Genomic DNA, 25,940 nt, shown 5'->3' on the forward strand with positions numbered 1-25,940 from the left:
ATGGATAATATTAATTTTCTTCTATGTGTTTTTCTGTATTTTCTGAGCCTCCCTCCCCATCCCCCAGGACAATCAACATTGATAAAGATTTTAAGAATATAATTGAGGGGGAAAAGGAAATTTAAAAATTTCTAAAGGGAATTCCCTGGTGGTCCAATGGTTAGAACTCTGCACTTCCACTGCAGGGGCATGGGTTCGATCACTGGTGGGGGAATAAGATACTGCAAGCCAAGCAGTGCAGCCTAAATAAATAAATTTTTTAAAAAAGGTCTAAAGGTCTAACGAGACGGTGGAGGAGGAGCTTGCTTGGATCTGGTGATGTGAGCGCTCAGCCTGGTACTGCTTCTGTGTTAGGCAGGACTGGCCTTACTTCCCATCTCCACTAGGTAATTATGGCTGCATTATCCACCTACTGGCTGAGGCCTGAACATATGTAATTAGTTTTGTTACTATAACTCAGTTGTTCTCAGTCTTGCCTGCACAATGGAATAGCTGGGGGCATTAAAAAATACTAAAAATATACCAAACCCCACCCCAGACCAATTAAATCCAAATATTCGGGGTGAGAATCCAGCATCCAATATTATTTAAAGTCTCCCCAGGTGATTCTAATGTGTAGCCAAGGGTCAGAACCACGCTTTAATTTTAATTTTTTTTTAAAAAATAATTAATTAATTAGTTTTTTGGCTGTGTTGGGTCTTTGTTTCTGTGTGAGGGCTTTCTCCAGTTGCGGAGAGCGGGGGCCACTCTTCATCGCGGTGCGCGGGCCTCTCTCTGTCGCGGCCTCTCATTGCAGAGCACAGGCTCCAGACGCGCAGGCTCAGTAGTTGTGGCTCAGGGGCCCAGTTGCTCTATGGCATGTGGGATCCTCCCCGACCAGGGCTCGAACTCGTGTCCCCTGCATTGGCAGGCAGACTCTCAACCACTGCGCCACCAGGGAAGCCCCAGAACCACACTTTAAACTGGAGCTTTGACCTAGCTGAAAATGCAAATACTCCTGGAAGGGAGCTGTGATTTATTATCAGTAGGTTATAAGCTTCCTGAGAATAGGTAAAAGACTAAATGACCATAGATTCTTCCCAAAAAGATGACAAATTCTGAGACCAGAAAAGCTGGAGGCCAAATACAACTTCCTCCAAGACTCCTTCAGTCTTAAGAAAGGGGGCACAGGGAATAGAAAACTGAGAGTGACAAAACCCAAGTACTAGTTCTGCTTTGCCACTTCCTGGCTGGAGAATCTGGATCAATTTATAGACCCTCTAGGTGTGACCCTGTTGTAAAATGTGCCAGTTGGATTAGCTCAGAGGTTTTGAAAATGGCCTGAGGGAAGAGGAAAGAGGAAGAAGTGTGGGCATTCCATGTCACACACACCCCCACCCACCCAACAGTGGATTGGCTTATTTATAGATTTATAGATTGGCTCTCCAGTATGCTTTATTTTTAAGAAATGATTCCTGGATTTAAAAGATATTCCCTAAATCACATGGCTTCTTAGCTCTCCTTATTCTACAATCTTCACTTTTTAATGTAAGCCAAATAGTGAACCTAAAATATGTGATATTTTCTGCATTTTCTCATCATTTTGGGGTATTTGATTTTCCTGATACCATGCGTTTTAGTGGAGGCTGTGGAAGCTTCTACTTCTTCCATTTGGACAATCAATGGCTTTTCAACCCAGTTTTTTTGTTCCAATTCCACAGGCAGAAATCATGGATATTTTTAAGTTGTAAAGAATAGATAATCTTCCACATCTCACTCCTTCCCTGGAGTGACAAATTCTCCACTTGTATGCCAACTCATGTATGACTTCCATACCAGGGCCAGGATAGGGTAAGGCAAGTGAGGCATTTGTCTTGGGTGCAAAATTTAAGAGAGCACCAAAAATCTCAGCAATCAAGATACATAATATCTTAAGTCAATATTTTAAAAAATTAATACAAAAATCCATGAAGAACAAATTATAAAAATTTTAAATAAACATATTAATAAGTACTTTAAATTAAAAATAAGATTCTACATTAAAAAAAATTTTTTTTTAATAAAGGGAGGATCACCAGTAGTTCTCTGCCAAGCCATATTGGAGCCTCTAGCGAAAAAAATTTCCTCACTTCACTCTATCCTAGGTCTCATTCCATATGGTTGAAAGTACTTAACCCAAATCAGCTCTTAAGAATTTGTATAAGGCCAATGGGACCTAATCAAACTTATAAGCTTTTGCACAGCAAAGGAAAGCATAAACAAAACAAAAAGACATCCTATGGACTGGGAGAAAATGTTTGCAAATGATGAGACCAACAGGAGATTAATTTCCAAAATATACAAACAGCTCCTACAATTCAATAACAAAAAAAAAAACACAACCCAATCGAAAAATGGGCAGAAGACTTAAATAGACATTTCTCCAAAGAAAACATACAGATGGCCAACAGGCACATGAAAAGATGCTCATCATCACTAATTATTAGAGAAATGCAAATCAAAAATACAATGAGGTACCACCTCACACCAGTCAGAATGGCCATCATTAAAAAGTCTACAAATAATAAATGCTGGAGAGGGTGTAGAGAAAAGGGAACCCTCCTACACTTTTGGTGGGAATGTAAATTTGTGCAGCCACTATGGAAAACAGTATGGAGGTTCCTGCAATCCCACTTTCTGGGCATATATCCAGAGAAATTCAAAAAGATACATGCACCCCAAAGCTCATAGCATCACTATTTACAATAGCCAAGACATGGAAGCTACCTAGATGTACATCAACAGATGAATGGTTAAAGAAGATGTGGTATTATATATATATATATATATATATATATATATATATATATATATATATATATATATATATATATATATATATATATATAAACACACACACACACACACAATGGAATGTTAGCCATAAAAAAGAATGAAATAATGCCATTTGCAGCAACATGGGTGGACCTAGGGACTAATTAGTAAGTGAAGTAAGTCAGATAGAGAAAGACAAATACCATATGATATCACTTATATGTGGAATCTAAAAAAATGATACAAATGAACTTATTTACAAAACAGAAATAGACTCACAGACATAGAAAACAAACTATGGTTACCAAAGGGGAAAGGGTGGGGAGGGATAAATTAGGAGTTTGAGATTAACAGATACACAGTACTATATATGAAATAGATACACAAGGACCTACTGTATAGCACAGGGAACTATATTTAATATCTTGTAATAACCTATAATGGAAAATCTATAATCTGAAAAAGAATATATATATCTGAATCACTTTGCTGTACACCTAAAACTAAGACGACATTGTAAATCAACTATAATTTTAAAAAATTTGACCACACAGACACACAAAAAAGGAATTTGTATAAGGATGGAAAGATGGGAGTACACTGACAAATTTGGAAGAGGCCTTTGGAAATTTTTGTGGCTCAAATAGATTTTGGTAGGCCTAAGAGATAGAAAAAGAAAAAAAAATGAACAAGAGAGATACCTTTATATCTAATTTTGTGGTCTGGAAGAGATATTTTATATTCCTATTTAAGATTGAAAAGCCATTAGCTTTCTAACATCTTGGTACAATTCAGAATGGCAGATTGAAAAATTTACAAGGATAGTAACTAATTGAAAGGTTATGATTAAGACCATTTCAATCACTGAGAAGGCAGCACAACAGATACTTTAATTATGTATTTTTCATCAACGTGTACTGTGTTTCATTAATTTATCACACATTGAGTAATTAACAACTTTGACTATATATTGTGTCATGATCTCCAATGTATAACATGCTCATTACTGGAAATGAATTTGTGATAGGAATATCAACTTTCCTATAAAATTGATTTACATGGAATTAATACATGTTTCCATCTGGGTTTTGAACAACAATGTTTCATCTTCAGCTTTCTTGATACCCTAGTGTGGCTAATTTTTCTTGGTGAACCCATTTGAGGCAAGATTTTGAAGCACAGGGCCAAGGAACATTTTACAGAGGGAGCCAAGCTTTGGTGGGCACCATCTGGCTAAGGAAAAATTGGCAGACTGCCACGTGACCAATATGTGGCCTCTTTGATTGGAGGGCCTCTTTTTCACTCATTCAACAAATGTTTATTAAGAATCTATTGATACTACATCCCAGGCCCTGTTCTAGGTGCTGGGTTCAAGAGTGAACAAAATAGACAAAGATCTACATCATTACTGAGGTTTACATAAGAAATCATCAAAGGGAGATGAGTGTAATGGGATAAATGATTATTTGATTTAAAAACATGGAAACAAAGAATGGGAAAGAAATCAATTGCCTCCATCAACTACCTGATTAATTCTAAAACCCAGTCCTCACCCTGCTAACTGCCTTCCAGGGCCCACCTGAAACACCCACAGGTACAGCATGTTACTATAATGTGGAATTTAAACTGGTTTAGGTTTTACAGCAATGGGGAGTAAAGCAGGTGGTGGAAAACGTTGCCATCTGGGAATATGGGCCTGGAATTGCCAGATCTTGACCAGCAGCTAAAATCCAGATTTCTGTGTGAATCATTTGATGTTTAAGTTCTGGCAGCTAATTCAATTCTTGCATTAGCACCGTTGAGTCTAAAGCAACCCTTCTGCAGCTCAGAGACCAGCGAGTTTGCAGCCTTGGTCTTAGGCAGGAGTCCAGCATAGCCAGAGAGTCTTGGGGAACAGATGGCTCCAACTTGTAGTAACTCTGGGGCAGGAAGGAAGCTCCTACACTAGCTAAGTCATTGTTGACCATTTGGGTGCAAAAAGGATTTTGATCATGATTTTGGGTGATCTGATATCTCACTATCTGATTTTAGTACACGTTAATTCATTTGCTTATTCATTCTTTTCTGGCTGAAACATGGTCTATTCAGCTTAAAAATGGCTCCCATATGGCCGGTCTTGTAGAGCCTTCCAGTGCAGTGGAACTTTGATGGTCTTCACATTGTGAGGTACAATGCTGCCTGTGATCATGCTAACCTTGGATAAGCACAAAATAGGTACATTTGATTAGAGGCAGAGGATTACTTGGATGCATTACTAAAGGTGGTAATGGAAAGATGTCACTGAGGTACTCTGCTTCATCTAGAATATCTGTTTGGTGGCTTTGCAGTGTGGGTATCTTCTCTTTCAGAAGAAAGTATTCTTTTTTCATGTTTTGCATCTTCAACATGACCCTGAACCTTCTTTCTTTCACCAAAAAAATCATAAACTTTCTGCTGATTTGAGAAATGTCCTCTAGGTGGCGCCATTTATAGCTCTCTGAGTCTCCCAGGGCCTGCTTGCCTGCCTTCCTCAAAAGCAAGGCCACTTTATTCCTTGGCCAGCCTGCTGTGCCAGCAACCTCTGCCCAGAGCAGCTCTTTCCCAGCTCTTGTAGGATCTGCAATGTTTTAGGCTGACTTCTAATTGATCTTTCAGGTGACCATTGTGTGCCTACCCATACTCCTTCAGGTTGCTTTGCAGGGTGGCTTGACTAACTGCTCCTTCTTCCAAACTCCTCTAGCAATTCATTCTCTATACTGTAGCTTAGCAGCCAGTGCTTCTCATTTCGCATTGTTGTTTTATGCATGCAGACTGCCTGCCCAAATAGATTATTAAACCTTTAAGGGCTTTGTATGCCTCAGCCATCTGGCATAGTGCACTGCCTGGGACAGGCAGTCTGCGAGTGTGTTTGTTGTTGATGTAGGTTTTGTATTCTTGTGCTCATTCATCCCTTACTGAGTATCCGTTCTAGGCTAGGCACTCTTTTGGGTGCACTGAAAACAGTTATGAAAGACAAGGTCCCTGCTCTCAAGCAGCTCCTAATCTCATGAAAGAGAGAGAGAAAGAGAAGTAGACAATTACAGTGGTATTACAGTGGTGCAGTGCATGGTGTGAAGCAGCCATGCTAAGTGACTCTGGGAACAAGAGAAGTGCAGGCTTTTCCTTCCCCCCAAGCATCTTTTACAAGAGTGTGGCTGTGACCTTTACACTCTTTGACCCTAGGATCACTCCTGGAGACTGAACTATGCCTTTGACTGTTTTTCTTTGCCAGTACCCAAAGGACAGGATGACATGACAGTGGAGGTAGGATGTCACAGAAGAGGTGACAGTCTTCCCATTTCCCTCTGGTATTAACTGCTCCTAAGGTTTTGTGGTTTGCTTTTCAGCTATCTAGTAATTGCCCTTGAATTCTTGAAATGGTTTATCATTTCACTGTCTGTTTGGGGGTGATTTGAAATTGTTGATTTCCTCTTAAGTGGTGTAGATACATATTTATCAAAAACCTATTCATTCCAAATGTCCCCTTTCCTGTGAAGTCTTCAGTTCTCCTGAACAGAATGAATGATTCCTTCCTTTTTATACCTTTATATTTTACTTGTATCCCAACTTTAATACAAATTGATTTCATTTTCTTTTATTATAGCTGTTCAGAGCCCTAAGACTTTAAGCCTATTGAGGGCAAGGACCATATTTTATTCATCTTAGTATCTCTCTTCTTGCACTTTCATCTTAGTTATTTACACATGGTAGGCAATGAATAAGTTTGTTGATTTAATGAACTGGGACTTTGTAACATGATCCATGTTTAGTTGAATATTTTAGCATATTTGCTTCTAGAACATGGTCAACAACTTCAGTAGTTTCTACATGGATTTTGTTCGCATGACTTAGGTTGTATGAATATTCACTTGGCAAATGCTTTCCAGATACATATGCAAAGGTTTCTAAGTAGATCTGGGCTCAGACTTGAAATTTTCCTATTTCCTTATTGACAGTCATATATGACTTTATCACTGCAGAGTGTTGGTTTTCCTTACTTCTTGATTTCTTCCCAATACTTGAAGGAACATCCTCCTATTGATTTGTCTAATCCATTCAAATATCTACCAAGTGCCAAGGAGTGTCCCTGATGCTAGGCATATAGGGGTGACAAAACAGACTTCTCTTGTTCTACAATGTGTTGAAAGAATTTAATTCCTTTCATCAAAAAGTAGGTCAGGGACTTCCCTGGTGGTCCAGTGGCTAAGACTCCACGCTCCCAATGCAGGGGGCCTGGGTTTGATCCCTGGTCAGGGAACTAGATCCCACATGCCGCAACTAAGAGTTCACATGCTGCAACTAAAGATGCTGTGTGCCGCAACTAAGACCCGGTACAGCCAAATAAATAAATATAAATATAAAATAAATAAATAAATATATATATACATATATATACATATATATATATATATATATGTATATATATTAGGTCAATTCAGTCAAAATGGAGTACCTGATAGCTTAATAGCATAGTTTGGAAGACATTTTCAAAAATCTCAGAGGATTCTTGGCAAGGAAACCAGACACTTATATGAAGCTTCCTGACTGTTATTTTTTTTTTTTTTCTGACTGTTATTTGATTTTCTGATGTTTTGTATCTCTCTGAAACTCATATATAGAAATATTTGAGAGGATGCAAACTTATAATTAAGTTTTTCCCTTGAAGCCATTTAAAATTTTGGCATATTGAATTTCAATCTTTAACTTCATTAGTCACTTAATTTTAAATTTTGATTTCACATTGTTCACATAAAGAGGGTGAAGTTTGTCCTTTCTGCTTTCCTGGCCAAGGTGAAATTTAATTACAGTCTGCCTTCCTTATCCACAGGTTCTGCATCCTTGGATTCAACTAAGGGATAACTGCATTTTCTAGGCCAAATATCCTTTTGAAAGGGGAGTCTAAAATATAGAGCTTATGTCTGGATGACTTGTTTGGTCTAAGTCGTGGTGTGTGTGTGTGTCTGTGTCTCAAGGGGTGGAAGTAATGGTAAATGAAAGAAGGCAGTCGCACACCCGTCATCCAAGAATCCTATGTGCACTCTTGACCTATAGCAATAGTAGAGTCATGCCCTCACTTTACATTTTGGATCAGCAGGTTTGCACTAGAGACATCTCAGAGAAAACATAAAATGTGAAAAAGGGATTCCCTTCTTAAGATACAATTTACTCTCAAGACCTGAGGCTCCATTAAGGCAGAAAGCGGTATGAGTTTCACCCCTTGTAGCTATTAGATCAAATAAAACTTGAACGAGCAAGGAGTTTTTTTGGCCATTTATCAGACACATGTTACAACAAAATAAGCAAACAACATTTTAAAGTAAACTGCCTCAATCGAAAGTGGAAAAACAAAATACTAGAGTGGCATTTTGCTGGAGCGATCCTGGTTTTCCCATTTTCCTCTTTTATTCTTTCCATTTCTTTTATTTCACATTACTTTGCATTTTCCCATAAGTCATAATTCCATCTCGGTCTAGAATGGTAAAGTCGATTACTTGTCTGTTAAACATCGTGTGCATTTCTCAAAAACAAGAGGAGAGCTTGTAAAAAAACAAAACAAAAACAACTTCAATGGCATGAAAAGTTGGACGCTATCAGGAGGCTCTTGGAAACTGGGCCGCTTCATTTTTCTGCTCAGGATTTAGATTTCTATCTCCAGTTACTTTGTGGACAGTTTCTCCTATTAAATCTCTCTGGTCCCCCCTCCGCTAGACAGTGACAGTTCCTTCTCTTCTCCAGTCACACTCCACGATTGAGTGTATCTTATTTGCTACGACAGAACTGGGGTCAGAGGTGACGCGAGATACTTTCTATCCGAATGGCGTTTCAGAAACAGGAACGGGAAAGAACACCGAACTGGGCAAGAGCCGCCCGGCGGAACTGATCGGCGCTGCCCCGGACCGGGGGGCGGGAGCGCCGAGGCCGTCTTCGGGGGAGCCGGATCGGGTGTTCGCGGCGCCGGCCGGTGCTGGGGGCTTACTGGGCCGAGATCCCCGCCTTTTCGGGGGAGCCGCGGCCGCGTTCCGGGGCCAGTGGGCAGCAGGCGGGCGGAGGCCGCCATATTCCCGCTTTACCACGCCCGGGCGGCCGGCCGGCAGCTGCAGGTTGGCGGCGGCCCCGGCTGCGCCTCAGCGACCTGGCCTCGCCCCCCCGCCGGGGGTGGCCGTGACCGCTGAGCCGGCGGGCCAGACCGAGGGCGCGGGAGCAAGAGCTGCGCGAACGAGGGGAGAGCCGCACTGGGAGGCGCGCCGCGGCGGCTGCGAGCCCAGGAAAGCCTTCCAGGAGGGGCCGGCGGCCCCGCCTCCCGCTCCCCTCCTCCCACGCCCATCCCCTCCCTCCTCCTCCTTCTCCTCCCTCTGCCGCCGCCGCCGCCTCCCTCCCGGATCTGTGCTCCAGTTCAGAGAAAGAAGAAAATGTGTGTGTGTGGCGAGGGGGAGGGCGAGCACTGAGCAGCCGCTCCGCGCCTGGCAATCCGGGCCGGGGGTGGGCGTCTGGCGGAGGCGGAGGCGGAGGCGAAGGAGCGCGCGGCGGCCGGGCGGGCGGGCCGGCGAGTCGGGTTTGCGCGCGAGCCGGGCGGTGGGCGCGGGCAGGGCCGAGGGCGCCCGGGAGCCGTGTCAGGCGGCGGCGAGGAGCGAGCGCGCCGGGCGCAGGGAGCCGTCGGCGGCCGCTCGCTGCGGGGACGCCCCGGTGGATGTGCTCTCGCCGCCGGGCGCACGGCTTAGGAGAGCCGCGGCGGCGGCGGCGGCGGCGCGGGGGGCGAGGCGGGCCGCCCGTTCCCGGGGAAGGAGGCGCGGGCGTCTGAGCGAGGCCGGGCGCGGCGGCCTTCCCCAGTGCGCCCCCCGAGCCAGCGCCCGCGGCCGCCTCGCTCCTCCCGGCGGCTCGAGCCGCCAGCTCCCGCCGCACCCCCGGCCCACCTAGTGGCCCCGGCCCTGGCCGCGGCCCCCGCGGCGGTTCGCCGAGCTCATCCCGGACGCGCGCCCGGGCGGCGGGGGCTCGGCGGCCACCGCTGCCTCGGGGGAGCGAGGGCGGGAGGGTGTGTGTGCGCGCGTGTGAGCAGGGGGTGCCGGCGGGGCTGCAGCGGAGGCACTTTGGAAGAATGACTCTGGAGTCCATCATGGCGTGCTGCCTGAGCGAGGAGGCTAAGGAAGCCCGGCGGATCAACGACGAGATTGAGCGGCAGCTCCGCAGGGACAAGCGGGACGCCCGCCGGGAGCTCAAGCTGCTGCTGCTCGGTGAGTACAGCCGGGGCCGGCCGCCGCGGGCCTTCCCGCCGGACCTCTGCGCCCCCTGCCCACCACCCTCATCCCCCCAGGACCGTGGCCCGGCCCCCGGTCGTCCGCGACTCGCCCCTGCCCTCCCCGGGCGCGTTCCCGGCCACTACCCGCACCCTCTTGGGCGCGCGCGCGCGTACAGAGACGCGCGCGCGCGCAGAGGGGTCGGGGTTGCTCTGCCTAGGGCCTCGGCTTGTGCCTTTCGGTATACCTAAGGGCTGTGCACTCGGGGTGCGCGTTTGTCTGTGGTGCTTCTGCCATTTGCTCAATGGCACATTGCTTCGGGGAGAGGCGTGGGGGTGGGAAGGTGGGCAGGGGGGTTGAACTTCCAGTGTCGTGGCCGCTGCGCCCCGTGGGGTGGTGGAGTGGGGAGCTGTGCGTATGTGTGGCCCAAGGGTGGCGAGCGGAGCCACGTTGGGGGATGGCGTGCGGTGGGGTGGCCTGTGTGCATCCATTATCAGTGCTTTCCGGGGTCGGGAGCGAATGGTGGAGCGGTGGGCTGACTCGCGACTGGATTCTCCGAGGAGCGATGAGGAGGGAGCCGAGTGGTTGGCTCTCCGAAGAAAGCGGGCTTGTGTATTCGCGGGGCGGAGGCAAGCCTAAATGTGTCACACAATTGCTGTTCTCTAACCACCAGACCACCAAAACGAGGGACCCAGAAGAGTTTCTTAATGGTGACAGGCGTGTGTCTCCACCATTCCTTCCAGATAAAGATGAGGGATACGGGAGGGTTGTGCTGTATGGTTGTTGACAGCGATGGGTATCTTTTGTTTAATGAGGCAACCCAGATGTAGGCCTGAATTCACAATAGTTACCAGTACAGCCTCAATTACTCTCATGGAAGCAAAGAGAAACCTTTTGTTTAAAGCGGACAGCATTTTAATATCTTTGGAATCTGGGCTAGAAGGAAAACGGGAAGTGAACAGCAAAAATTTCCGTTTAATCTCTACAAAATAACCCAACATTCTGCCTTAACATTAAGTTAGCAAGAAAATGCCATTTCTGAACTAGGAATTTTATTGATTATTATCTCTGAGAGAATGTTCAGAATCAACGTTCAGGCCAGCGCGACATAACTCTGAGCTATTGTGGTAGGAAGAACAAACAGCTTTGCAGTAACAGGCCTGAAAAATGTCTGCACTCATGTTCTGGATATTTGCGTGTATGATAAATAGACTTCTCAGACATTTCTGGAAGAAAAGAATATTGTCAATTCTGATTTGGGAAGCATGCATTTTCTTTCTTATCTTGAACTTTCCATCTCCTGGTTCAAGGAACCAATTGCCTTTGGGACTGAACTGCTTATGTACTGGATCATTTACAACAAGGAACAAAATACAGTGATTACAAATAGTTACAAATGGTTAACTCACATGCCCTGCTTAATGTCTTCATTTTGAAACCAGATTAGGTAAATGTGCACATGTTTATAAAGAACAGAATGCAAACCCTGGATAAGAGGGGCGGACTTTAGGGAATGAAGCCAGGGAAGGGGAAAACTGCAATTGGAAAAGGAAGATCTTTTTATTTTTTGTTTTTATTCTCATTTTGAGCTACTTCTAATGGCTGAAAAGGTGTAGTTGAATGCTTTCTGAATTCTCAAGATTGAGAAGAAAATAGATGGGGCAAGAGAAACGTATGGAGTTTAATGCATGATTAAGGGAAAAAGCGTGTGTTTTAGAGAGACTTAAGGATGGTTTTTCTTTTTCTTTTGCCCTGTGTACAGTCTATTTGTTTCTGTTTAGCTGTGAATAGGGCATTTGAGGTCTCTCAGGCCAACCCCATTGCTTGAAATGTGGCAGCTCTGGGTTCCTAGCAGCTGTGAGTTAGAGCTCAGGGGATTTGTCTGTCTGAGGGCCTAGGTTTGAATGTCTAGGAGGAGGACTTTGGGAGAAATGCCCGTAGATGGACACTTAATTACAGACTGGACTTAAGTAACATATTGTGCTTTTTTTAAAAACAAAACAAAACATATTTTGCTTTAAAAAATGAACTTGGAGATAATTTTATGAGGAAAAAAATTAAAACAGTTTACTGCTAAAGTGGTGGTGTGGAGAACTTTTTTTCCTCCCCTTCTTATTAGATTTTCGAGTAGGATTAAATACAGCCCCGCCCCAGCCCCCAAATATGGCCTATTAGAAGTGGTAGAAAAATATGACATCAGTTTAACATCTACATTTACTAGCATTTTAAAACTATACAACTTTTTGTTAGAAATTCAATCCCTAGACATCATGTAAGATTTGCTACAGCTTCATGTTCTAGGTATGTTGCTTTTGTAACATAACTAGTGCAGTACCTACACTATTTATATAGTCAGTGCTATATACTAAGTGTAGATTTGTGTGTGTGCTTGTAATTTTTGAGTCCCGGAGAGAAATGATGGTTAATTTGAACCAGGGAAGGTATTGGGGAGGGTTTCCTTCTGAGGAATGCCTGATGTGCTGCTTTGATGTGTGCACTCAGTCTTCACTCATGTAAATGATGCCCATCAAAAGGTTTACCAGTATTTTTAACTACTTTATTTAAATTGAGGAATCACCCTTATATTTAAATGAAATTCAGTGTAAAATTATTTTCAAAGTAAATTGTAGTTCAAAGCATGACACCATTTTAATGGATTTATTTGGCAGGGGCCCCTTGCAAAATATAAAATTAATTAGTTAATTTTATACTACGGAGAAATTAGAAAGAGAAAATAGTGGTTACCTGCCTAGATGAAAGTATGGCAGTAAAATTTGGGCTGCCTTGATATCTATCCAGCAATTACGCCGATATGTTCCAAATTCTACAGTACTTATACATTTTGATATTTATTCTTTTTAAAAAATGAACCCAGAAACCTACTACCATAAAATAGCATATTAAATTCTGAATTCTTGTTTTCTTTATTCATTTCCTAAATTCATTTATACAGTGTTTATTTTCTTAGACACCTCAAAGAAAACTGTGTTTGTTTTCTACATAGATATGCAAGAGAATATTTTAAGTTTTTATATACTTCCTAGATGTAATGCACACTGTTTCCTTTAATTAATACTTATGAATATTAACTAAATATTTCTATTGGTGGTACATAGGTCACACTATTTAATATAATGTGTCTTTAAGTCTGTATAAAACAAGTGGCCTTGAATGCCTGCTTCCGGTCAAGGATATTCATGTTGAAATTTTCAGTTCCTTGAAGACACATTTTTCCCCCCATTAACCTGTCTTATTTTACATGTTTTAGAAATCTTTACTCTTCAGATCTTAATCATCAAATAGAAAAATTTAGCAAATCTTTTTTTATTGATTGGATTCTACCTATTGAAGAGGCAAAGTTTAGGCCCGTTTTAGATGAAAGAATATATGTTCTTGCTCTTCTAACTGAATTGCATATGTGATTGGAGATTTTCTTTCTATTCTAGACTGGAAGCTTAGGAGAGTAGGGACTGAGGACTGATTCTATATTGTTCAGTATTAAATCCCAGCTTCTAGCACAATCTCTAATTCATAGAATGGTCTCAATAAGTATTTGTTGAATAAGTAAACTTATTTGTAACCCTCCTAATAGAAATTGGGACCATAAAACAATAAAGACATTATAGAGACATGGGGAAATGTAATGTTTTTATTCTGTGGCAGAGAAAATCATGATCTTTTTAAAAAAATTATATGTAACTCTTTGAGCCAATTAAATACAAATGCATTCCAGGATAGGAAGTGTTAATGTAAGATGTTACATCACATATTGAACCAGTGTATTACAGTTCTGTGCTGGGTGCATTTGGGAATGATAACAGTCACACTTAAAATATGAAAGTTTACAGGAAAAAAAAAAGAAACCATACCATGTCTTGATTACTTATTTTTGTATAGAAGCTAGTATAACCCTCTCATCTTTTTGCCATATACTTTTCCCCATGATACACTCAACAGAGTGAATTTTTAAATTCTCTATTGTACAGGTGGTGACCGAACAGATTTTTACGATTTACCTATATATAATTACATGAGGAGAACCACAGCGATTAAATTTTAAGAATTGCAGAAAGAACGTTTTTAATTTGAGCGATGTACATTTGTACTGAAAACTGAACAGTTACAGAGCAAGAAGGCACCTGGAAGGCTAGGAGTGCTCTGACAAAGTTAGACTGTGTGGAGAGCTCATGCATGCAGGTCTGGGTAAAAGCACCCACCCCATTCCCCCTGTGTAGAGTTCACTAGGGGAAGGACGAGGATGTTGATGCCCAAATTAACCTGGAGGTTAGTGGCTCTCTAGGATGGCTACTCAGAACCGCAGAATGAAAGCTTCCTTCTGAGCAGCCCTAATAACAGAATCTCCCTGGAAATACCATAATACAGTGTTTGGGAGGCTGCTTTAAGACCAGCTGGTTTTCTTTTTGCTACTTTTTTAGCTTGCAAGTGTTGAATATGTTTCTAAATGTCAGGATTTGTTTGGATGCGTTTCCTTTTTTTCTTCATTTTATGTTTTTGGAAACAAAGTACTTATAGTTTGTATCTGAAGAGTGAAGTGGCAGCATCCCTCATAAAAACCAAAACTGTAGCTCTGACTATATAACAAAGCGTTCAGAGTAAGATTTTTGCATTGAACCACGTAGATTCATTGTCTAGATCTGCCATATAACTGTCAATCTCGTATTGTTTCTTCTTATGGGAATTTTGGGCGCAAATTAAAACCCTACTGAGCAGTGAAGTTATCCCGTATGTATCTGTTCAAATATTTTTAGGTAGGTTTAGGAAGGAGAACCAGAAGAATAATTTAGTGGCCATTTTGTTTATTACAGATAAATTTTATAGCCTCTTTTTCATTAAAAAAAAAGTCAAACAACCCAGCTGTACCTTATAAGAGATGGCTTATGTTTAATTTTCAGAGATGCCTATTAAATATAGTTATGATTTTTATTACAGATGAATTTTTAAGGACCTGAAACAGCTTCTGCAGTTGTGAGGCTGCGTGCTATGCTAAACTTAGCAGAAAAGAACACATTTTTCTTCATGATCCAGGCAAACTTACACTTGAAATGAACGAGATTTGCCAAGGATGATTTTGATTCCAGCATTCATATTAGTTTTTCTTTAAGGTTATTAGTTCTTTTGGTATTAATGGAAGTGTGGATTGGGTGTTGTAGAGGAAAAATAGGGAGCTCAAAGGGTACATCTTGCAAGAGAGAGAAGCCATTTTAAGAAGGTTAGGATTGCTTTCTCCCTGAGAAGGTGGAAAGAATGTGTTTTCTCCAGACTCTCTCTTTTGGGTTGAGGGAAATACAAGTATTTGTAGCAGCAAATTTAAAGTCTAATTTTCTGGTTGAAGGGGAGGGTAGTGACATTTTTTTTTCAAAGGGAAACTTTTAAGCAATGTTAAGATCTCTGCAGAATTAATCCTAGGGAAGTGTGAAATAGTAGTAGAAGGTAAAATGTGTGATTGTTGGTAATTAAATCTGTGGCAATAACTGACTACAGTAAACAGTGAATGTTTTCTCTTGTTCTGCTGAATGGAGTAACATTAAAGAAAGAGCTATTCTCAGACCCAAACTCTATTTTGTGTGAACAGCTGTTACTAATAAAATTATAGGAAGTTGTTCAACAATCACCTATGATATGTTACCTTACTGATATGTAAAAAACCTATCTGATTTCTCATCTAACATGTAGTAAAAAGGAAAAAAAGGACCTAAACATGCTGTCATAAATGAGTTCATAAATCCTAGGTGGTCATGAATCTGGACTTTATTACAAACAAAATAAACATCCATGTTGCAGTGTTGAGAACCAAAGACTGAATTTGCTAAGTAGCTCTGGGGTTGACCTTTATACCTAGCCATAATTTCTGAAATCAGTGCAGAATATTTTGTTAAGAGTCTCATGTTTCAATTTTAAGAACAAAATTAGTATTACTTAAAAATAAAGTTATCAAGATATTTCAAATTCATTTATTCAGCAAACACTTGCCAGTTTTTGGAAAAAAATATTTCCTCTAAATTTTTTACCAGACATACCATAAGAAAGAACAGTTGTATATAGAATGCTGATCAAATGAACAAATAGATATTAAGCACCTACTATGTGCAAAATAATGTACTACGTGAGACACTCCCTGTTTCTTATTTGCCAGCAGGAAAGACTACAAGCACTTTTCACAGTTCTTGCTGTTTTACAGTTGATGCCCTCGGCCTGACATGTCCTTCTGAGTATTATCCTTCCTGGTTTTGGTTTTTCTATTGGCTCTTAATACAAAGAAAAAGACAAAATAATCTGAAGGCCATTCTAGAAGCTTTCCGGGGATTACACAACTGGGGAGAGCAGACGGTCTTGAGAATTTGAACTCCTGAGTGATACATATTATTTCCTTGGAGCAAGCATATCGTTTTTTGCCTTTAACTATGAGAAACTGTTTATGACCACTTGCCCTATGTTTCTAACTAAAGTGGAAGCTACGTGAGGGCAAAGATAGGGGCCGTTGTTTCTTTGTAGCTCAGCGAAGCACCTTGTCTTGCTCAGTTTACAATCATTCTGTTGTAACTGGGGACTCAGTAACTGGTGACTTGTGGGTGTAGGAGGACGGGGGCAGGGTGGGCAGCTGGGTTCCCAGAAGAAAGTAGAGCAGTTGAAGGGAGTGAATTTAAATGTCTTGCTTTCTTCTAATGGGTATCATTGATTTGTTCTCCATTTACCACGCCTCTTTGTCATTTTGTGGGCCACTTGGGGCACAGTTAAAGAAATTCTGTTTTAAAGGCGAGGTCGTCTTTGTCTCCATTCCTGCTTCTCATTCATTGTCTCAGGAGAATGATTCAGTTGAACGTTCTCGTAATTGTTTCGGGTTAAAAAGCCAATAGCAGTTTATCCAGCAGTTTGAATGGAAAACTGTTACACAAGTCCTTTGAAATTTGAAAATTTTACACACCTTTATTACAGGATTAATCTTGATTGTGAGCAATTTGACTGCTTTGGAAGCAAATAGCTGTTTCAGGGAAGTGTGTGATGGACTGTGGTGCAGTCGGGAACCAGAATGTTAGTAATGCCATGGTATTTCTGCAGTCTCACAGAAGGGAGTAATAATTGATCCGCAAATTAAAGAAAAAGAGCTAGAGTGAGACTTTTTGGCTCTATTACAGGAAGTGAATAGTAATGTTTAGAAACGTGTTCATGTGTATTTCTGAGAGATGGCCTCATGTTTTTTCCCTTTGGAGAACTGAAATCATGAATTAATTGCCTCTTTCCAGAATTTGCCCTCCCCCCCCTTTTTTTAATCACCATCACTTAGTAAAAAAATTGAAGTAGAATTTTTTGTTTGCTTCTTTTTTTACATTTTAAAAACTTTTTTCATCTTTTTCAGTTTTAGTGTTTGTTTTTTACATTTCCATTTGGGGAAGAGGCGGTGGGGTGACGGGTGGCGTTTTCCACGTATTTCCTGGTGACTGCAGCTGACCAGTGATTTCTAGAGAGAAACGCTCCAGTGTCTCATCCACTCATTGTTCAGTCTTCCAGCTTTTTGCTGCAGGCCCCCCACCCCGCAAAAAAAGACCCTTCCGTGGAATCCCACCCACCCGTTTATTCTCTCATCACAGCTTCCTTAACCAAACGCTAGGAGGGGTTCCTTAGATTCTCTGGTGTGTGCATTTCTTTAAGATTTAGGGAACTTCCAAGTTGGTGCTTCTTTCAAACATCATGTGGTTGTGAGCTGGTGAGAGGGGAAGTTGGGTGCTTGAATGCATTAAAAGAAAGACACTTGTGAATGTGCTTTGAGGAGGTGATTAACTTTCTGTAGCAACACCGCGGTCTGCAAAACAAAATACATTGTTATCGAACAAAATGTAAAATTCTCCTTTTCCAGAGGACGGGGACTTGAGATTGGTGCACGGTTACCAGCAGAAAGCTAGCGAGCCTGTGCTGGATAATCTATCACAGGCCACTGGGTTTCAAAATAGGATGCAGTGCGTGTACTAGAAGGGGAGAAGGTGCTGTGGGCCTGTGTTGGGTAAGAGCGCATCTTCCTCATTTGATGATTTGAACACCCTCACCTCCCTTACTTGAGAGCTTTAAAACATCTCTTTCTCATTGTGTTTTTATCCCAGATAGTCAGGGAGGGTGGCGCTAGCAGCAGCCTTTGCTTGCTTTATACACAGTCTGAGAGGGTTCTTTGGTTAGTTTATTTTTTAGGGTAAAGACACAATGATATGTTCTTGCCACGTGAATTGATATTTTAGGTACTACACCTTTCAGAGCTACTTCATTATATTACAGGTTCTTTCCGCAGATGGCAAATGCAATTTTCCTCTTGTCCTAAAGAGCTGACCCATTTCCTGTGACTTGTTCTAATAATACAGGATGACTTTAATTCTTGTTCCTGGTTTGCCCTTAAAAGAATGCCAGGGTACTTGTTAAGAGTTTAAGTCTCTTTTCTCTCTAACTCTTGTGATATATTTTTGGAAATCAGCAGATCATGCAAAAACAACGGCACACTGGCTGTGTGAGAGTTTGTTTGAGCAGGCTGGGAAATACTCCTGTGGCTCTGCATGTTGGTGTAGCTGTGAGTATCTTTTCTAAAGCCTGTAACGGAAAGGCAGTCGGTACTCCTGCCCTGCCTCCCGCGACTAACCCACGGGTGTTTCGCTCCTTTGTTCCTTTACTATTTCTATAGAAACCCGTAGAGTGAAGAGATTGGACCAAATCTAAAGGCTGTCTGAACTTTGAAACTTCCTCTGCTTCCCCTCTGCGACGTTGCCATCTCAGCCAGTTTCCAGCCACTGTCAGCCCTGGACAAGGGGCCTGAGCCTCAGCCTCTCCAGGAGTGATGGGCTACCTTGGGAGGCTCGGCTAGGTCTGGTGGGCTCCTCCTGGCCGCCCTCGCTCTCCGCTCTTTCCCCCGCAGGCAGGCGGCTCGGAGAGTGCTGGGCGAGAGCTGTGAGGAGGGTTAGCAAGTGTGCCCAGAGCCGCCCCTCATGCCTCCCGGCACGCTGCTGATAGTCTCACTGCCTTCGCAGGGAATGGTATCAAAAGCCTCCTGTCATATCAGCGTGGGTCTCTTGCTTCCTGCAGGAAGGGCGACACCCTAGGAGACACGGAGGTGGAGCCTGAGAGGCAGTGTTCCTGAGCTGCCCTGCTCAGGCCTGGGTGTGTTTTCTTAGACACCCTTAGGCAGCTGCCTTTGACTCACTCCTCCTCCTCCTTATTCTTCTTCATTGGGCTTTAAGCAGTGCTTTTCATTTGCCTGCAAGCTGCTCAAGCGCATTTCTGCCCTTTTCAGTGAGAGCAGGTTGAGCCTGGGCACTGGGAGTGCCTCACACACCTTGGTGGAGCACTTTGGGGGCTGCTTTGTATTTAGAGCCAGTCCGTCCCTTTTCCATGGCCTTCCAGGAAAGATTTGGAATAAACCCTTAGATGGACCACTTATGTCCATTTCTTCTTCCATTACTATGCTCATTTTTTTTCCGTTGGGGCTTTAATTTTTATTTATTTATTTATTTATTGGCTGCGTTGGGTCTTCGTTGCTGAGTGCGGGCTTTCTCTAGTTGCGGCGAGCGGGGGCTACTCTTTGTTGTGGTGCGCGGGCTTCTCACTGCGGTGGCTTTTCTTGCTGCGGAGCACGGGCTCTAGGCACGTGGGCTCAGTCGTTGTGGTGCACGGGCTTAGTTGCTCCGCGACATGTGGGATCTTCCCGGACCAGGGATCGAACCCGTGTCCCCTGCTTTGGCAGGCGGATTCTTAACCACTGTGCCACCAGGGAAGTCCCAGGGTTTTAACTGAAACCAGAAGAACAGATAAGGGTGGACACATTCATAATATGAAGTAAGGAGTTTTCATACTTTTTTTGTTTTAAAAAATATTTATAATATATACATATAAATTGCTGTGGCCTCTGAACCGCCCTTAGTTGTCATGACCATGGTCGGAGAAACTTTAAGAAAGCAACTTCCTGTGTCGCTTGTCTGCATTCTGGAGAAAGGGCTCTATGACCAAAGAAGGAACAGCTAGACTTTCATCCTGGCTCTGGAGAAACATTGTTACAGAGCCCAGTTCCACTGGAAGTGCCAGGCAGGCGTTTGGCATTCCTTGACCCCTACTTTCCTTCTGGCCCATGGCCTTCTCATTATCTTATCAGCTCCAGGCTTCCTTACCTTGATTTCAGATTTGGAGTTGGACAGGTGCAGGGGAAAAGGAGAACAGTTGCAGGCGACAGAGGGTGATGGGGGATATTGAGGGGCTCGGCAGGGCACAGGGTGTTGCTCCTTGTAGGGCTGGTGCACCGTGTGTTCCCTAAGCTCTGGAGGGAAGGAAGGAGAGCAGAGGAGAGGTGCCCTGTGCTGTGCGTTGACTTGGCCACATTGATTAGGAAGAAGAGCCCAGCCAACGCAGCTTCCTCTTGTCAGCTCCACTGCCCAACCCGGTTCTTCATCGTTGTCACATCTACCGTGCCCTTCCTCTCCCAGATGCTGGGTTGGGAGGTGAGCATGGGTAGAAGACTGGGTTTTATGGGAGGCGTTTTTGTTGCATACACTCTCTGGGTCCTCCCAGAGGTGGTTAGATAGCCTAAAGCACAGAGCTCAAGTCAAGCTGTGTTCTGAGGAAAACCATTCACACTTTAAAAAGAAAATTTACAACCAGGCTCTTCCAACTGTTCCCCCGCCCCCCCCCCCCATTTAAGGTGTTTAAGGTGATAGAAATGCATCTATTACTGTATTGAGAAGTCTGCTAATCTGGTGATGGGTTATTAGGATGTCTCTTGCCTAGGAAATCTGCTTTTATGTGGCATGCTTCTCCTACAATAGCGTGACTTCTCAGTTGCCCGAGGCAGTGAGTAGATAAATGGTACCATGAGATAGTCTTGCCAAGGGGTTCTTACTCAGGTGGAGCCATGTAATATAGAAGTTGTTTATAATTTTTAGCTGAAAAATGCACCTGTGTGTTGGTTGTGTTCTCTTAGGAGCTGTTCACATTCTGGGCTATAACATCCAAGTCCAGGGAGCAGATTATTCAAGGTCCCTAAAGCCTATTTACGACCAGCATTCAAAATGGGCTTCATTTGTCCATGATAGAATTAAGAGGACTTCTTGATTCAAAATGTAGGCAAATATATTTTGAATACTTTGAATAATTTTGAATAATTTGAGAGTAGAGCTAATGAGTGCTGAAACAAAAGATACTTGAAATCAGCCTCTATTTTTATTACCAATCACTTCCTGGTGTGTTAGGAACTAATGAATTACCATAGTACTGGCTCCTCTTGGAGCCAAACTTGGACCAGCCATGGATTCTAGAGATGGAAGGACCTTGATGGGTTCAAGGACTAATGAATGGGATGTCCTCCGAACATCCTGGTATCTCCTGTTACGTGTTGGGTCACCATCTAAGATGTTACCTGAAGCACATTAGAAATGACTAAACAATTTGGGGCAGATGTCAACTCTTATAATGAGGAGTCCCATAAGTTTCCCATCTTCTGGTCGGAGAAGATACCTGTATGTTGCTTGATCAGTTTCAGAAACATAATTTGTATTTCCCCATCCATAACAATTCTTGACAAAGGGTTCCATTTTAATGGAGGAAATCATGACTTCATTAATATTTCTTTAGGGAAATCTGGACTCCCAATATATTTTCACGAAAGTCACCAGATATGTCCTTTGAGAAACACATTTTCTGTAGCGCTTTCCACTCCAGACCATGCTTATTATGGGAACAGGGATTCTTGTCTAGGGTTTTTCTAAATCCCTAGGGTCTATCTGTGAATTGCTACTCAAATTACAATGTATCCTTCCCAGAATTCATTAATGCATTGTGCGTCCCTAGTACTGAATCACAAGGTCACACAATGATTTGTCTTTTTTTGTTAAAAATATTCTTTCTTTATATTATATATCTTCAAGCAGTATGCTACTGCCTGAATTTAGATTGTTTTTTATTCTCTTTCTGGAATGCAATAAAGAAGAACACTTGAGATATGTATCCTCTGATGGTATGGTTGCTTTCTAAAATAGTTTAAAAAGTTTAATAATGAGACAAACTGTTGTACTGAATAGACAAAATTTGAGTCAAGAAGTGTTTATCTTCTTCCACTTAAGAATTTTCTTACATTGTTAAGGAATACATTATATTGTTTTCATGGCCTTTGAAATGACAGCCCATTCTATGTTAATAATATTATTTTTTGTTTTATTTTTCAGTGATTTTGAAGTTTTATGAGTAATGCAGTTTTTTAGACAAAATATGAAAAAAAATGTTTGAAAATGTATCCATAAGTTTATCCAGAATGTACCGATCTAAGAAACGTGATTTTTTTGTTTTTTGTATATTCCTTTCTAGTCTGCTTTCTTTTTATGTTTCTTGCATGGATGTAATCATACTGTACAATTTAGCATTATGTTGTAAGCATTTTCTGTGTGGTATATAAACTTCATATTAATATTTGGAATTGTATAATATTCTGTTAGAGGAGATATATTAATTTGCTTGCTTACTCTTTTTTTTGGCATTTAGCTTTCTCCCAGTGTTGCCATTTTCTTTCTTTTTTTTTTTTTGAATTTTATTTTTTTATACAGCAGGTTCTAATTAGTTATCTATTTTATACATATTAGTGTATATATGCTCCATTTTCAAAATAATGCTGTGATGAAGTTCTTGGCATAGATAGCCATTTTTTTTAAAACACACACATTCACACTTTTGTTAGATGAAATGTTACTTCTAAGTTAGAGGATATGAAAAATTTTATAGCTCTTGATTACACACAACTTAAACATATTCTGAAATGATTGTATACAACTTGCAACATCGTGAGTATTATCATAAGATTATCAGTAAATTAGTAGGCAAAAAGTGGTACATAATTAAAACATTTGCACTTATTTGATCACTAGTAAGAATGACCATTTTCCCATATGTTTGTTTCTGGTTGAATTCCTTACTTTGTAAGTTGTCTCTTCATTTCCTTTGCCTATTTGTGAGCTCCCAACACACAAATGAAATTAGCCTTTTTCATGTTTACTGCAGATAACTTAACCCTCGTCTGTTGTTGTTCTTTTTCTTTGTTTTGTATTATTTAATACAGAAGTTTTTAATTACTTTGAAGCCAAATCTGTTGATCTTTCGCTGTTCTTTTTTTAAATAAAAATCTTAATTTGGTTTAGATACTCCCTGAAAGCCAGATTTACTGTTCTTGTTATGGGCGAAACTAGATTGAATGTAATGTTTACACATCACTGTTGTGTGATTCTTTTTCTTTCAAAGTGAAAATAAAATGCATACACATATAAATTCACACTATCCCAGATTGTACAGCATAAGCTGTTCTGTATGTAACTGGCTTTTCTCATCCAGTAATACGTAATGGATATCTTGCCATGTAATATAAATCCTTTGCATCACAGCTATATGGCTTTTTAGTGTTGCAGTGTATTTTTTTGTCATTGTTCCAGTGTATTAGGAATCATACAGTGATGTGCTGCAGCCAGCTTGCACCCGCTCATAAAAGCCAGTTCTGTACATTTCTTCTCAACTCAGCATTCACTGAGTTCATTTTGGTAGCTTGAAATTAGCCATGATGGGAGTACTCATGCCGCAGAAATTGGCTGATATTACAAATACGAGCTCCCCTCGCCCCCGCCCCTGCAGAGCCAGTTGTTAAAGATTTGCCAGCACACCACCATTTATATATACCTGACCCTGTTGATATGTATCTCATTTGAGTCCATTAAATTTCTTTAATCATCAGTGCTCTAGAGAATACTGTAGGGGATCGATCTTTGTACATTTACATATTCAGATAAGTTCCTCAGAGTTGGATCATCAGCCCAATAATAACCTTATTTAAAATTTTGATACACATCACCGCTCTGACTTTCAGAAAGGTGGTATTGGCTTATTTCCCACCTCTAGCTTATGTAGTAACTGTTTTGGCACATTTTAGTATCATTAGAATTTTGGTAATCTGATGGGCTAAAAAAAAAAAAAATCTTGTATTTATTTGCATTGTATGGATTTAATTTCTATTGTAAAGTCTTCATTTTCTTTTCTAAACTGCCTATTTACAAAAATAACAAATGCCTCAATTTATGATTTAGTTTAGGTTTCAGGTTTCCTTTAGGTTTAGTTTTTTAAATCACTTTTAGTTTCAACTTTAATAACTGAGGTATTTCTAGAAAATTGACCTTTTTATCTATGGAAGAATGGAGTGCCCTAGGATGAATATCTCCAAGGGAAAAAGAAAATAGAACTGATAAGGTTAAATGAAATGTTTAGCTATGTGCAAAATTGTACAGCAACACAAAAGCTTTTACTTGTAATGAAGTCCAGTTTATATATTTTTTCTTTTGTTGCTTATGTTTTTGGTGTCGCATATAAGAAATTGTTGCTAAATCCAAGGTCACAAAGATTTACCTCCATGTTTTCTTCTAAGAGTTGTATAGTTTTAGGTTTTACATTTAGGTCTTTGATCCACGTTGAGTTGATTTTTGCATATGGTGTGAAGTAGGGTTCTGATTTCATTCGTTTGCAAGTAGGGTTCCGATTTCATTCGTTTGCAAGTAGTTGTTGCAGCACCATTTGTTGAAAAGACATTCATTTTCCATTGTATGGTCTTGGTACCCTTATTATTAATTTATTTTTGCCTTATCTTTATTACTTTCTTTTAATTTGTCTAGGTTTATTTAGTTGTACTATAAAAATTTTCTTGAAATAAAATTCTTAGATTATTTATTTTAACATTTTCTTGATTTAAATGAGAAGTGTTTAAAGCTTTGAATTTTTCAACTTGTTACTACCTAGTGTTCATATCATTCTTTTACAGACACTATAAAATTATGATTTTTATTTTTATCTTTGAACCAGGATTGTTTAAGACAGTTTAAAATTTTCCAAGTGGTTGTGATTTTTTTCAACCTTTGTTATTCCTTGTCTTACATCATTTTGATAGGAGAATGTGGTCTGTATTGTTTTTACTTTTTGGAATTTATTGTAGCCCAGTATATAGTCAATTTTTGTTCTCTGGGTACATAAAATATATACATGTATATATAATAAAAGAAATAGGTTGTTATTTAATTTTACTGCTTATATTTGGCTTCATTTCTCCATGCTTTTCCTTGTGTGATTTGTTCAAGTTTCTTGTCAGCAACACTGATTTGGCAGTGCTTGGCATATAAACGTCAAGTGGCAATAAGTAGGTTTTGAATGACTGAAGTTCCTGCTGTATGTATTTGATGTTCTGATTTCATTTTTAAGTTCTTCAATATTATTTTTTCTCCTTATTTCCCCTTTTAGCTCTGACAATTTCTTTCTACCTTATTTTATTTCTTTAATATCCTATTTCAAACAGTCCACGTTTCATTAAATTTTCTTGATAATATAGAGCAGTTATATTCTACTTTCTTCTTCTGTTTCCTAGAGTATATCTTCCAGCGTGTTCTCTTCATTTTCCTTCTGCATGTTCTGTGCCTTGTCTTCATTTTTTCTTAAGAATGCTCCAAATTTTGTCTAGCCCCACTGTTTGTCCAAAAATAGTGTGGGTGGAATCTCATTGACTTCCTTCCCTATTTGTCTTGGGTCTGTGTGTGTCTTTCTCTTAGCACTTAAGCTGGTGGGCTGGACGACGATAGTATATATTCTATTTTTAGCCATTCAGTTGTTGGAGTAGAGTGGTGGTAAGGCTCTGTGGCGGTGGGCAGCTTCAGACCGTGGGCTTTGCCTCTTCTTAATTTTGTCGTATTTTACAACCAGTTCCATTTTTCTTTTCCGTTTGCATGTGCCAGCCATTTTGATGAGAAATTGTTCTCATTTGATGAGAAATGATGCTTTGCTCTTTGTGGGATTTTCGTTCTGTGCACCTGTTGGGTATATTTCTCTGTATTCTTAGACCACTTT

At 41.1% G+C, this 25,940-nt stretch overlaps 1 protein-coding gene across 1 annotated transcript in view; it reads left to right on the forward strand.

The window, feature by feature from the left end:
• Window positions 1-9,764: 9,764 nt before the first annotated feature.
• GNAQ (G protein subunit alpha q) overlaps window positions 9,765-25,940 on the forward strand; it is a 287,397-nt gene continuing 271,221 nt past the window's right edge. The window contains exon 1 of the mRNA XM_082471076.1: window positions 9,765-10,040. Coding sequence (XP_082327202.1) covers window positions 9,905-10,040 — 136 coding nt within the window. The 5' untranslated portion in view covers window positions 9,765-9,904. The remainder of the gene's footprint in view (window positions 10,041-25,940) is intronic.

This window comes from Balaenoptera physalus (genome assembly GCF_965194825.1).
Source record: "Balaenoptera physalus genome assembly, chromosome: 7".
NCBI lineage: Eukaryota > Metazoa > Chordata > Mammalia > Artiodactyla > Balaenopteridae > Balaenoptera > Balaenoptera physalus.